This window comes from Melanotaenia boesemani, chromosome 17 (genome assembly GCF_017639745.1).
Source record: "Melanotaenia boesemani isolate fMelBoe1 chromosome 17, fMelBoe1.pri, whole genome shotgun sequence".
Taxonomy (NCBI): domain Eukaryota; kingdom Metazoa; phylum Chordata; class Actinopteri; order Atheriniformes; family Melanotaeniidae; genus Melanotaenia; species Melanotaenia boesemani.
In genome coordinates, this window is record NC_055698.1 from 608,750 (window position 1) to 624,012 (window position 15,263).

Here is a 15,263-nt window from a genome sequence, read left to right on the forward strand (position 1 = left end):
TCCTCAGAACTCGGAATTCCGAGGAATTTTTGGCGGAAATAACAATGTGATCTCATTTTGCCAAGCAGCGAACTCGGAAATTTCAAAGGCCCCAGAGATTGTAGATTTAAAATGGTACCACCTGAAGTCCATCGTTGTCATTATTAAAATTCTTTCTAATAAATTTTGTGTCCGTTGAATTTCTTGTGTAAACAGCAGTAAATTGTTGTTATTGATAACTTCGTTGTTACGGTGGTTCGCGTCAGTATGTGTGGTTTTTTAATCATTATCATCAAAATTTTTACAATGGCTTGGTGATTTTCTAGTTTTTATACAGTATTTGTAGATGCTCACAAACTGGCTGTTTTGGAGGCTTCCACTTTTTCAGTTAGTGCAGCTGGAATGCCAAATACCTGGGAATGATGTCAGCAACTCTAGTCTGCTCGGAATTCCAACACAACTGGAACACACCATCAATAACTGTAAAATAGCAAAAAACACCTTGAGCACAACTTTTCACGTAGTTTTGCACAAAGGTCACTGTTCCAGTCGTCTCTGTGTCGGCCGCTCCTCCATCTCCTCTTGTTCCTTGACCAGCTGTCCATAATCAGCTGATCAGCTTTTCTGTTGCTAGTACCATCTCTCTTGTTGGCCAAATTTCTTTATTGTTCAGCTGAGAAGAAAACTAGTGATTCATGGTTCACACAGGCATATATTTAACTGTAAAAGTATAGTTTTTGGACACACTGGCAAAAGTAAGCAGCATCTGTCAGTCTCATGTCAATCAGATCGCTGTCACTGAAGATGAAGAACAACAAATGTTGATAACAGCCTATAGCAGTTAGATATTGTTTGCCTTTTTTCCATCCATCCATTTTCTGCCGCTTATCCGGAGTCGGGTCGGGGGAGGCAGTTGCCTAAGCAGGAAAACTCAGACTTCCCTCTCCCTGGCCTCATTCACCAGCTCATCCGGAGGGATCCCGAGGCGTTCCCAGGCCAGCCAAGAGATGTAGTCCGTCCAGCGTGTCCTGGGTCTTCCCCGGGGCCTCTTTCTGGTGGGACGTGCCCGGAACACCTCACCAGGGAGGCGTCCAGGAGGTATCCTAACCAGATGCCCGAGCCACCTCATCTGGCTCCTCTCGATGTGGAGGAGCAGCGGCTCTACTCTGAGCCCCTCCCGGACCACCGACCTTCTCACCCTATCTCTAAGGGAGAGCCCGGCCACCCTGTGGAGAAAACTCATTTCAGCCGCTTTTATTCACGATCTTGTTCTTTCAGTCACTACCCACAGCTCGTGACCATAGGTGAGGGTAGGAACGTAGATCGACCGGTAAATCGAGAGCTTTGCCTTTTGGCTCAGCTCCTTTTTCACCACGACAGACCGATGCAGAGTCTGCATCACTGCAGACGCCGCACCGATCAGCCTGTCCATCTCCTGCTCCATCCTTCCCTCACTCCTGAACAAGACCCCGAGATACGTAAACTCTTGGGGCAGGACCCCATCGCAGACCCGGAGAGAGCACTCCACCCTTTTCCGGCTGAGGACCATGGTCTCGGACTTGGAGGTGCTGATTCTCATCCCAGCCGCTTCACACTTGGCTGCAAATCGCTCCAGTGAGAGCTGAAGATCACGGCCCGATGAAGCCAACAGAACCACATCATCCGCAAAGAGCAGAGACCCAATCCTGAGGCTACCAAACCGGATCCCCTCAACACCTCGGCTGCGCCTAGAAATTCTCTCCATAAAGGTTTTGAACAGAATCAGTGACAGAGGGCAGCCTTGGCAGAGTCCAACCCGCACTGGAAACGATTCTGATTTACTGCCGGCAATGCGAACCAAGCTCTGACACCGGTCGTACAGGGACCAGACAGCTCGTACAAGAGAGTTCGGCATTCCATACTCCCGGAGTACCCCCCACAGGAGTCCACGGGGAACACGGTCAAATGCCTTCTCCAAGTCCACAAAGCACATGTAGATTGGTTGGGCAAACTCCCATGCCCCTGTCAGTCCAGGGGAACTGTCCCCGATGTCCACTCGATGCTGCAGAGGCGTGTCAACCAAGACAGCCCTACAGCATCCAGAGCCTTAAGGAACTCTGGGCGGACCTCATCCACCCCCGGGCCCTTGCCACCGAGGGCATGAGCCCCCAACAACATAGCTGCTAGGATCGTCAGGACGCACAAACTCCTCCACCACGATAAGGTGGCGGCTTCATATTACTTTTTAGTTTTAATGAGGTTTACTAGTGACACAGCTTAAAATCTACCAGTCATCAGACAGCCATCTATGAAGACACATCAGGTTCAATTACGTACAGGTTCTGAGTTACAAGTCAGAGCAGAACCCTCCACTAACAAAGTAGCTGACAGGTGGTAGAAAGGATTTATACTTCATCTATGCAGGGGTGGTGAGCCATTTAGTTGATGCTGGTAAAATATTGATTTAGTTAACGATAACTGGACTTCAACAAGCTTAAAGACAATTAAGGCTGCTGAGCTCCAGTCTCTGATTGGTTCTGGCTTACGGTGCGGTCCCTTCAGGAGTTCCTGGGTATGGTGACCTTTTGTGACCATTTCATTCCCAAAGCAGCAGCTCTCATGTGACCACTACATGAGGTTTTGAAGGGCAGGTCTCCCAAGCAGTTGGTGGACTGGACCACTAAGAGGATGGCTGCTTTCACTGATGCCAAAACCGCTTTGGCCCATGCTCGCTCACCCATCACCTGAGGCCCCCATCGCAGTCATTACGGATGCCTCGGACTATGCGGTGGGCGCTGCCCATGAGCAGTGGGTGGGCGGCGCTTGGCAACCCCTCGCATTCTTCTGCTGGCAGCTCCGCCCCAGTAAATGCAAATACAGCACCTTTGACTGGGAACTGCTTGCCCTGCACCTCGCTGTCTGGCATTTATGTTTGTCTGGCATGGTCTGAAGAAGGACGTGCAAGACTGGGCGAACAGCTGCATGCAATATCAGTGTTCCAAGGTGCACCGCCACACTAAAGCTCCCCTGGTGCGTTTCCCGGTGCTGAAAAGGAGCTTCAACCATGTGAATGTGGACCTGGTCACCCCACCCCCCCCAATTCTCTCTTGGTTTAGATAGGACCATTCAATGGCCTGAGGTCGCTCCGCTGACAATGGCAACGGCTGTGGAGATTCACTGGTGTTTGGATGGCCCGATTTGGCACCCCTCTGACCTCTCCTCAGTTAAACTCGGAGCTCTGGAACGCAGTAGAAAACAGCTTGGGGATGAAGCTCCACTGTAAGCTAATGGCTTGTGTGAACATTTTCATCATTCCATGAAGGCCTCTTTCCGGGCCGGCCTCAGGAACAGCAACTGGGTTGATAAGCTCCCGTGGTCTGCGACCCACCAGCACATGGTCCTCACAGCTATTTGATCCTGTTCCAACTTCCCAGCATGGCCTGCCAAGTTCTACCCTTCTCCTTGTCTGCAGTCATTCATCTTCATTCGCAATGATGCTCATCGAGGAGTCGCTGCAACATCCTTATGACGGTCCTATCCGGGAGGCGGTGCATAAACACATGGTGGTGGACATGGGTGGTAAAGCAGAGCACATTTCAGTGGACCGTCTCAAGCCGGCCCACCTGGATTTGAACGGACCTGTCGGGCTTGCCCAACCTCCGCAACGGGGGCGTCCTCCAAACGGTCCTGTGTCCCCAGGTGACCCCTGGCGGGTTTCCCTGTCCCACACCTGCTCTCCCTCTGTTGTTGCCTCGGGACCGGCTCCTGCAGAGGGGGGGCTCTTGTGTTCAGGTCACCCAAATGGTTTGCAGCAGCCCTACTGTTTTTATTTCTGATATTATTTATTTAATTGGTCTTTAATTTCTCTTTTGAATTACATATGTTTCACTGGTTTATTTTGGAGGCTGTATTGAAGTGGAGGGGACAGAGCTGGCTGGATGGAGGAGGCGTCAACTGGGGTGTCCTTAAGATGAGCTGAGGCAGTCACTCTGTCCATTATCAGTGTGGGAATATTGGAATGCGTCAACAGTTGGGGGAGATTGTTATAAAAATATCTACAGACTTTGAAAAGCTTTGAAAAAACAGATGTGAGAGGTAGGCAGTTGTCAGAAGTGACGAGCTGTGGGATGCAAGTCAGAGACTCGGCTGCAGGGTTTAGGCTGAAGGACTCGCAGAGACTCGGCTTCAGGATTCAGATTGAAGGACTAGTTTCCTCCTCATCATCAGTGCTGCAGTCCCAGTTCTTACCATGTTCTCCTGACTGGACGGATCTGCTGTGATGTAGCAGCGGTATGCTGCAGCGGTCCGACCGACACATCTTGCTTCGCTTCGCGGAACCGGGGGAGATAACCCGGCACGGTTCGGCATGACAGTCCATCTGTAAAGGTAAAGATAGACGCTTTTCTCTGTGTCTGTGTGTCCTGGCTGGTTTTACGCATTTCGCCGCTCCCGGCGGCTCCATCCTGTCTGGTCTTTATGCATATTGAGCTCGGAGCTTTTTGCATCACGGAACATGAAATTGATAGCCATTTATCAGGTTTTGTAAACGTGCCATCCTTCTACGCCCACTACCGTTATCACATTTCTTTTCTTTATTCCCGTCATGTGAACCAACTTGTGGCTCCTTGGGACCAGTTTCTCTGCTGGCTGGAAAACAGCTCATAAAGGAGCTGAACAGGGATCTAAGACGCTCCGCATAGCGGGCAGACCAGCGGCTTTAAAGGTGGAACGGGCACGCTTCTGTTTCTTTATATTTACAGTCAGGTGTTTACAGTCCTTCACCATCACAAAGTTATACCACAGCTGGTCAACACTGTCTCATGTAAGTCAGCTGATCTTCCTACTTCTCCTCCTGTGCACGTCTGTTACTGCAGACTGAATTCATACAGATGTTTTGGCTGGATGATGCAGTGGTTCCCAGCAGGTTCTCCACAGTGATCAGTTTCAGAAGCATGACTGGATAATGAGAGCATCATCTCACATTCACTAAAAATGAACAAAGACAGAAAGACGCTGAAAATCTTCTAAAACTGGTGTAATGTGGATTTAACAGAAACTCAAGAAATCTGCTGAATGTTTTCATTTTTCATTTCATGGTTCATTAATTTGATCTGTAAAATATAACAGCTCCTGCAACAGTTGAAGTAAATAGAGAAGAACTTTTTTTCACCTTCTGACCTTCACTGTAGAGAAACATAAAAACTCCATTATCTTATTGGGGGGCTTCATTCATTGTTATTCTATTTCTGTAGCACCAATTCCCATCACAGACTCTCAAGGCACTTTCCAGACTAATTTATAGAATTTTATATACATATAAAATTCTATAAATTAGTATGTCGGACTACATCTCTCGGCTGGCCTGGGAACGCCTCGGGATCCGTCCGGATGAGCTGATGAATGTGGCCGGGGAGAGGGAAGTCTGGGTTTCCTTGCTTAGGCAGCTGCCCCCGCAACCCGACTCTGGATAAGGAGGAGACTTTAAAATTCTATTTTCGATTTAACGGAGAATCAGTGAAGAGAAGGTAAAACTGAAGCAATATAGTGGCCAGTGTCCTTTTCTATGCTGTGGTGTGTTGGGGAGGCAGCATAAAGAAAAGGGACGCAGCACGGCTGGATAGAGTGATCCGAGGGGCAGGATCTGTGGTGGGCACAGAGCTGGACTCTTTGGTCTCAGTGGCAGAAAAAAGGACCTTGGACAAGATCCTGACCATCCTGGACTCCTCCTCTCACCCTCTGCATAGAACTCTGAGCAGGCAGAGGAGTGTGTTCAGCCCCAGACTACTGTCCCTGACCTGCTCCACCAACAGACTCAAAAACTCTTTCGTACCCCGGGCCATCCGGCTGTACAACATCTCGCTGAGGGCGCAGGGGTCACAACCACAACCATAGTCTGAATAGTTTTTATGGACATGTGCCTTTTTCTCATTTGGAAGCATATTTGCTTTCATCTCATTCTGTAAACACTGTTTCAGCAGTTTTTGCACATCCTGCACTTTTTCACTCATGCACCTTGTTTGGCTACCACCGTCAACATATGTACATACTTGATCACCTGTACAGTATATATGTACATACTTGATCACCTGTACAGTATATATGTACATAGACCATAATAATGGTCTTCTTTATCTACCGTTGCCTCTATTTAATTTTAAATTAGTCTAGTTATGCTTAAGTACTAACCCCTAATGTCAAGTACTAACCTTTAATGTATGTATATGCTACTGGATGCTTGAATTTCCCTCGGGATCAATAAAGTATCTATCTATCTATCTATCTATCTATCTATCTATCTATCTATCTATCTATCTATCTATCTATCTATCTATCTATCTATCTATCTATCTATATGTTCTTAAAATATAGTTCTAAGACCAAAATCCACAATACTTCATTAACAGAGCTCCAGCCTCCTGCTCTGCTCACACCTGTCTACACCCTGGAGCATCCTGAACATATGTTTGTGTAGTCCTGTCTTCGTCCTCCCTTGGTCAGTCTGTCACTTTACCTTTTCTGGAGCCTCTTGGCTCCTTGCCTTTATCGGCCCATATTACAGTTTTCTTTTTTGTCAGCCTGCCCTCTGATTAGTCACTCTAGGTCTACCTTCCTTTCAGCCTCTCTTCTGCCTGGGTTCAGCTGCTCATCCTTCCCTCAGATTCTTTGTTGTAACAAAGATCCACTGATCAGTCCCACATACTCTGCAGAAAGGTAAAAAGAGTTATAATTCACATTAATTCTAAGATACTAAGCTACTAAGATACTAAGATTCTAAGATACTTAAAAAGGTGAATTTAGTGAAAATGTTTGATCAGAAAGATGCTGTTAAACATTTTCTAAAAATGTACCATCTACTGCCTATCAGGATTCAGGTTGAAAACTTTAACAGTTTTCTCTCACAGGAGACCTTAATGTGGAGTTTTTTTACTTCAGCCTCTGTTTATGAGGGAACATGTGCAAGTCTTTCTCTGCTTTTGTTTTTACCTTGTTGACTTTACAAGCTGCCCACAAAAAGGAAGGATTGGAGCCGTATGCAGACTTGAGGAGACGGTAATTGTTTTCAGAGGCGAAGCAGCAGTGAAGTAAAGAACAGAGCAGTAACGAGTGGGTGATGGGGAGCACAGTGGGTGGAGCCAGGGAAACATGTCTGGATTCATTTCAGAAAGCTAAAAGGCAATCCAGTGGGTTTTAAAGGTTTCAGCTAAATTTCTGTAAGTAAAAGATGACCTGACTTTGAAATAGCACATACTTACATAATTTTTAGTGAAGGTACTCCAGATGTTCAGTACTTATTTCTATTTCACTATTGAATGAATTACATGAAACATTATCATGCATGATTCCGTCCAAATTTGTGTTTTTATAGTTTACATGAATATAGGCTGAAGAATAATGGACCACTATGGATTAGATCAACGCTCCAGCTCCAACTAAAACTGTGAGTTTCTGACTCGTTTTTATGCCACACTGACATTTATTATGTCCATTCCTGGAGTTGTTGTTGTCCTGTGGCGCCGCGAAGCTGAGAAACCATACTTAATACGTTTTTCTTCCAATCTGAAGCATCATGTTTCAGCTGAATTTACTTCATTGCATTAACCATGGCAGCAACCATCCAGCCATCAGACTGACTCATGTACTGGTTGATGTCCAGTCCTGTACTGGTTGATGTCCTGTCCTGTACTGGTTGATGTCCAGTCCTGTATTGGTTGATGTCCTGTCCTGTACTGGTTGATGTCCAGTCCTGTACTGGTTGATGTCATGTCCTGTACTGGTTGATGTCCTGTACTGTACTGCTTGATGTCCAGTCCTGTACTGGTTGATGTCCTGTCCTGTACTGGTTGATGTCCTGTACTGTACTGCTTGATGTCCAGTCCTGTACTGGTTGATGTCCAGTCCTGTACTGCTTGATGTCCTGTCCAGTACTGGTTGATGTCCAGTCCTGTACTGGTTGATGTCCTGTCCTGTACTGATAATGTCCAGTCCTGTACTGGTTGATGTCCTGTCCTGTACTGGTTGATGTCCAGTCCTGTACTGGTTGATGTCCTGTCCTGTACTGGTTGATGTCCAGTCCTGTACTGGTTGATGTTCTGTCCTGTACTGGTTGATGTCCAGTCCTGTACTGCTTGATGTCCTGTCCTGTACTGGTTGATGTCCAGTCCTGTACTGCTTGATGTCCGGTCCTGTACTGCTTGATGTCCGGTCCTGTACTGGTTGATGTCCAGTCCTGTACTGGTTGATGTCCTGTCCTGTACTGGTAATGTCCAGTCCTGTACTGGTTGATGTCCAGTCCTGTACTGGTTGATGTCCTGTCCTGTACTGGTTGATGTCCTGTCCTGTACTGCTTGATGTCCGGTCCTGTACTGGTTGATGTCCAGTCCTGTACTGGTTGATGTCCTGTCCTGTACTGGTAATGTCCAGTCCTGTACTGGTTATGTCCAGTCCTGTACTGGTTGATGTCCTGTCCTGTACTGGTTGATATCCAGTCCTGTACTGGTTGATGTCCAGTCCTGTACTGGTTGATGTCCAGTCCTGTACTGGTTAATGTCTAGTCCTGTACTGGTTGATGTCCTGTCCTGTACTGGTTAATGTCCAGTCCTGTACTGGTTGATGCCCTGTCCTGTACTGGTTGATGTCCAGTCCTGTACTGGTTGATGTCCTGTCCTGTACTAGTTGATGTTGTGTCCTGTACTGGTTGATGTCCAGTCCTGTACTGGTTGATGTCCAGTCCTGTACTGGTTGATGCCCTGTCCTGTACTGGTTGATGTCCAGTCCTGTACTGCTTGATGTCCTGTCCTGTACTGGTTGATGTCCTGTCCTGTACTGGTTGATGTCCAGTCCTGTACTGGTTGATGTCCAGTCCTGTACTGGTTGATGTCCTGTCCTGTACTGGTTGATGTCCAGTCCTGTACTGGTTGATGTCCTGTCCTGTAATGGTTGATGTCCTGTCCTGTAATGGTTGATGTCCAGTCCTGTACCAGTCGATATCCAGTCCTGAAATCTATCGCAGTAAATCAAGGATGGATGAATGGAAAAATGAAAACCAGTAAATGAAACAAATGAAGTAAATTGATGACTACCAACCCTGACTCTCTCGTCTGTGTCACATGAGGGTGCGCACTATTCTATGAGGGGCTGTATATGACAGAATTCATTCTTGATTCTCACACACACCTCAAAAATCATTTATATACAACTATAATTATTTGCACATACACATAAAATCAACTCTCCCACATGTGCGCAATATATCGCATATACACTAATGAAAATTCACACATACATACTACTAAAAACCCACGCACATATATACATGCAAGACCCCCTATACACATTTGAATCAGTGATAACAGTACTTTATATGAGAGGTTATATGTGTGTATGTGTGAACCTAAACTAGTTTAAATGAGAGGTTATATGTGTGTGTGTGTGTGTGAAACTAAAGTAGTTTAAATGAGAGGTTATATGTGTGTGTGTGTGTGTGAAACTAAAGTAGTTTAAATGAGAGGTTATATGTGTGTGGTGTGAACCTAAACTAGTTTACATGAGAGGTTATATGTGTGTGTGTGTGTGTGTGTGTGTGTGTGTGTGTGTGTGTGTGTGTGTGCGTGTGTGTGTGTGTGTGTGTGTGTGTGTGTGAAACTAAAGTAGTTTAAATGAGAGGTTATATATGTGTGTGTGTGAACCTAAACTAGTTTAAATGGAATGGTTTTAGAAAAGAAAACATTATGACAACAGCGGCCTTAACGGTTGTCAGTGATTTTATTGATATTTTGGATAATAAAGAACATTGTTCAGCTCGTTTTATATGGCGGCGTGTCTCAGCAAAGTAAAGCGGTTGTTATAATATTATTATTAAAATAATTGATTAGATTTAAATGGCGCTTTTCAAGGCACCCAAAGCTCTTTACATAGTGTCCATTATTCATCCTCTCCTCACTCATACCATGTTATAAGCTACGTGTGCAGCCACAGCTGCACTTTCACACTAAACCTCCTAAAGCTCACACTGAAATACACATCAAGAGCAATGCCTGCCAATCGAGAGGTTCGGGAGGATTCCCAGTGGGCCGCATTACTTTTGGGCTGGTGTCCCGGCGTGTGTGAAAAAAGACACAGTCACAGCAGCGTAGTTCACCTGTATGGCAAGCCAAAAGGGCCATAATTCACCACTCTATTGGCGCGTTTGTAAAATATTTCTATTTCACAAAAATAGTTGCTGTTAATGACCCACTGTCACCAAGAAAGTTCTAAGATCACATTTCCAACCCATGACTGTCCCTGATGGACCTGTTGACTCAACACATCCTCCACAGTGTGATGAAAGCCAGTCTGGTACCAGTCCTGGATTGTTAACACCATGGACACCACCACCAGCAGGTGGTGTGTGTATGAATACACATAGATGCTTGTACATGGAACACCAGTTACTGTGGTAAATAGTTTTCATTCTATTGTTTTTGTATTTAATATTTGTATTTTTTTATTTTGTTAATCTGCTTTTTTCCCTCTATTTTTCTGTAGTTGAGTTAAAGTAACACACAAATTTACCTGTTGTGGGATTAATCATGTTTTATCTTTTATTATGCTGTTCTTCTTTAAATACAATATACTAATGCGCCAATAGAGTGGCGAATTATGGTCCTTTTGGCTTGCCATACACTCACTGCTCATAGACCAGTCCAACACGCAGTGATGATGGAAATATTTCAGCTTCACAAACAGCAGCGATGTGCAGTATATATTTTTACTAGTTTTTTTTATACAATGGTACTAACAGGCAGTTTTGCTGGTTTTCCCTGTCTGAGCCCATGTTTAATATTTTTTTTATATTTTTTCAAGGGCAGTTTTGTTTACAGAACAGAGACTTTATTTTCTATCATACTTACTGTTTTTCCTTGTGTTTTCTTTTTATCCATTGTTAATGAGACTGAGAGTCCGTTCCAATTATATTATTATATTCCAATTATGTTCCAATTATAGTCATTATATTAGTTGAAAATGGTTTCAAAATGACAACACATGACAGTTTTGCGCAATATCATCGGTTATCACAATAATTTGAGAACATTTATCACACAGCAAAATTTGTTATTGTTATTGTAGGCCCACAACAGGCCTACTTCCACCATCAGTGTGTGAATGGGTGAATGTGGTGTATGATGTAAACAGTAAAGCACTATCTATCTATCTATCTATCTATCTATCTATCTATCTATCTATCTATCTATCTATCTGTCCGTCCGTCCGTCCGTCCGTCCGTCCGTCCGTCCATCCATCCATCCATCCATCCATGTTGTTCTGATAAGACAAACGGGTTGGTTTTTAATGTCTTCAGAGCCTCATGTAATCTTGACTTAAAAGTTAACCTGTAAGATGTCAGTGTTTGACAGATGATTGTCTCTAGCTGAGATCTCCTCAGGTTCATTTCTGAGAGGGGAAAGTTAATTCACCAAATGGCTCAAAGACACAGATCTGATGCAGATACTGGTTTAAAGGTTATTTTTTAACAACGTCACATCCTTGCTGTTATTTTCCGGTCGTTTTTGAAACTGACTCAGACTGACTGACAAGACACGATGCCTCTGACCTGCTTGGAAAAAAGGTGGTTTACAGCCGTGTGAGTCTGAGAATAAAGTTAGACTAAAACGCTGTGGTCCGTGTGTTTTCTGGACACAACAGGTACATCAGTGCAGAGCTCAACAATCTTTGATCACTAGAGAATAGAGCTGCACAATATCAGGAAAACATGCAATATGCGAAAATACTGTTAAAAGTTGCAATGATGATCTACAATAAACCTGCTGCTTTGATGTTTTCTCATATGGAGCTCCACTGGCAAAACTCTAATGCACAGATATCTGCTGAATTCCACAGCTTGTGCTATAATAACGCTAATAGCATTTAGCTAACGCTAGATTTTAGTAGGTCTTCTTCTTAATAAAATAATTGGGTGTCTTTCAGCCTTAATTAGGGGCGGCGTGGCTCAGCAAGGTAGAGCGGTCGTCTTGTAACTCAAGGGTTGCCGGTTCGATCCTCGGCCAAGTCGGGTTCATGTCGAGGTGTCCTTCGGCAAGACACCGAACCCTAATTTCTCCTGATAGGTTGAGCGCCTTGCATGGCAGCTTCCACCATCAGTGTGTGTGTGTGTGAATGTGAAATATGATGTATAGCACTTTGGGTATCGTTCCAGGTAGAGTAAAAGCGCTGTATAAATACTCATCATTTACCAGTTCTACTGATAAAATAGAAAATTGACAGCTGTTTCTTTACCACCTTTTACAAATTGCAGGGAAATTTGTTTTATAGATAGAGATAGATAGATACTTTATTGATTCCGAGGGAAATTCAAGCGTGGATCGTAAAAAGCAGGTTCTGTCGGCTGAGTTTAATGGACTGATGCCTAATATGAAAAACAGAATATCAATGGTTGCAATATGTATTTTGCACAGGCTGATATTGCGATGAAGGTAAATTTTCGGTATATTGTGCAGCCCTACTAAAGATATGGTCAGAGCACTAATAGTCATGACTTGTTGGTATCTGGATATCGAGGCCTTGCTTTAGTTATGCAGATATTTATGCCAGTTATGATGTACTTTAATTCTATTTCTTCCTGAGTGTGCCTAGGTGAACAATTTAACTACTGTAGACAGTATGTTTCACTATTTTTGTGTGATAAACATTTATTAGCTTGTAGGATTATATTAATCAGCTCAGTATATTGTGTGATGCACTTCTGCAGCTTCCCTCACCACCAACATGGATGAAAGCCACCTGGGCTAAGGGCATTTTCACTGTGGCCTCCAGACAGCGGGAACAGTGTTTTTTCTGGTCCTTCTCAGGTCTCTCCTCTGTGCCACGCAGCTCCTCATCAGCTTTCTGCCGCCCACCTGATTGCACTAACACCGAGGGCTCGACACACCAGCCAATCCCGCGCGTAATCACAGTGGTTGGCGGTTGATTGTTGGCTGACGTCCTGATCATTGGATCTTCCATGGTAGCCACCCCGAAAAGCCGAACCTTTCGCTTTCCGTGAAGGAAATCTTAAATCTGCCTCCACTACCGTCTTTCGCATGGATGGATGTATCCATCCATCATCCATAAATGTTATCCATGTTGTCATTAGCAACAGGACGGTGAACTAAAAGACTGAATTTGGGAGCTGAACTCGAAGACTTGTGTGTTTTTTGACAGCCGGTAAGCACAGCCCAGCTCATTTGAATCCCTGCATGCCAGCTCCAGTTTGAGCTTCCCTTAAGGCTGCTGTGTTATATTTTTGGCCTGTCTGTATTTAAATAAAACAGACTGGTTTTAACTTCAGGCTTAATTAACTCCTTGTCCTTGTTTCTGCAGTCCTCTGGCAGGGTGTGACCAGAACCAAGAGCTCTTGAGTCTGGTCTGCCATGAAGAGCCAGAAGAGCCGAGGAGTTCCACCAGCTTCCCCCTCTGGCAGACGGAAACATCGGTTTTACCTTCGAGGCAGGAAAAAGAAGGACCGGGTTATCCAAGGCAAGCTTCGCATCCGCTCCTTGCCTGGAGCCTTCTTTGTGCTGGGGGTTGTTGTGGTGGTTGTCGGCACTGCCATGGCTGTGGCTGGGTACTGGCCCTACAGGTTATCAAGATCATCCTTCCTGGGAGCTGCAGAAGGAGAAAACGTTCCCAATTCGCAGAATCCTGGTTGGAATTTCGGTGCTAAGGGACTTCTGCCTCCAGCCAGCTTCCTTCATGGTGAGCGGATGAAGCTGCTTGGGCCGGTCATCATGGGCGTGGGACTCTTCATCCTCATCTGTGCCAACACGGTCCTCTATGAAAACCGGGACAGAGAGACTCAGATGCTGCTGGCTCAGATGCGAAACGTGATCTGCTCTGTGTCTGCAGCCGTGCCCTCAGCCGGCCTGAAAGACATGGCAGAGACCAACTCCATGATCAAACACTACCACTGGGTCAGCAGTATACCTGCAGCTCACCTCAACATCCTCTGTCTGCAGCAGCTGACCAGCTCCGAGCCTCTGCTGCAGACCAGACGCTGCACAGACCAGGACAGCATCTACCAGCAAGCTGTCCTCCAGACAGACGCCGTCCACCTCCATGAGTCGAACCTGCCAACTTTATCCTCCTCCTCCTATAATAATGAGTGTAATCAAGAGCCGAGCAGATCCAGCTCCGTTCCTCAAGCTGCTCCACTACTTAAGCTGATGTCTGCCAGCTCCATGTCCACACTGGCGGGGGATGAAGTCCACGTTCCAGCTCCCCGGCCACGCCGCTGCCACAGCATGATTTACAGAACTAGCCCTTACATTTCTAAAACTGCAGTGGGTCTGATGGACGGGCTCTTCACGTCCAGAAAGGAGGGTGAGATGGACCAGCCGGAGATCAACAGGACAACCGGGATTCAGGTTTGTGTGAACATTCCTGGTCCGGTTGCTGAAAACATGGAGGACCAAACCCACCGAAGCTGGCCCCAGCTGGATGTGGGCAGTGGGAGGCGATACCTAAAACTAGAGAACAAAGAGGACTCAGTGGACAGGCTGCTGGACCAGCTGGAGCAGCAGTCTGCTTCCTGGGATAAGACTTTTGGCTCCGGACCTTTCCAGTGATGGCTGCCGGTGAAGCTGCTGCTTCGGGTAAAGATGTTTTCGTTTGTTGGTCTGTGACAAAACCAGATGAACTGTTCAGACGGCACTTCAAAGAACCTGAACTGATGCCTGAACATTTCCATCTGCCTGTTTGGCCACTTGGGACACGTTTTATAGTATTTAAGGAGAAGAGGGACATCTGTCCTCTACACTGTCTCCGCAGAGCGAAGGAAGTGGACATGTTGTGCAGTTTGTGTTGGCAGCAGTGCAGGAAATCCTGCCAAATTGTTGCAGAACCTAGTGAAGGAGCGGCAGACAGCTCGCAGAGGACGGCGTTTTTTCACTGTGTAATCCACTGAACCAAATTACTCCTGGACTCTGAGCCCAGAAAGTGCTGACAGCTCTTAACAAATGCAACTAATAGATAAAATGGGACATTTTTATCAAGGTCCCTGACTCCAAATGCAATGCATGGCAATATGTTCACTCTTAATATGCAAAATAATGTCAGTGTTGGTTCTATGTGTTCGGAGTTATGCTGGTTTAGATCACAGGATTTTATTTTCCACCATCATTTCTAGTCCTAATAACTTTAAACTTGACCGTCTGTCCGTTTCCTCCTCAGCACATTTAAATATACTTATATATAATATGCTTGTTCCAGAAACCAGGTTATCTTTTTTTTCTTTTTTCTTTTTGTGTGTGTGTGTGTGTGTGTGTGTGTGA

The 15,263-nt window shown here is 45.5% G+C and overlaps 1 protein-coding gene across 2 annotated transcripts; it reads left to right on the forward strand.

Annotated features, from left to right (window-relative positions):
* The first annotated feature begins 3,899 nt into the window (after window positions 1-3,899).
* Window positions 3,900-15,017, forward strand: tmem200b (transmembrane protein 200B). 2 transcript variants are annotated; one of them, XM_042012324.1, is made up of 3 exons: window positions 3,900-4,344; window positions 13,315-14,585; window positions 14,761-15,017. In XM_042012324.1, exon 2 carries the CDS (start codon window positions 13,365-13,367, stop codon window positions 14,556-14,558), a length of 1,194 nt encoding a protein of 397 aa, XP_041868258.1. In that variant the 5' UTR covers window positions 3,900-4,344; window positions 13,315-13,364; the 3' UTR covers window positions 14,559-14,585; window positions 14,761-15,017. The 2 variants fall into 2 exon arrangements, with proteins under 2 accessions (XP_041868258.1, XP_041868257.1); XM_042012323.1 differs by lacking the exon at window positions 14,761-15,017 and having other exon boundaries at window positions 13,315-14,685.
* Window positions 15,018-15,263: the final 246 nt, after the last annotated feature.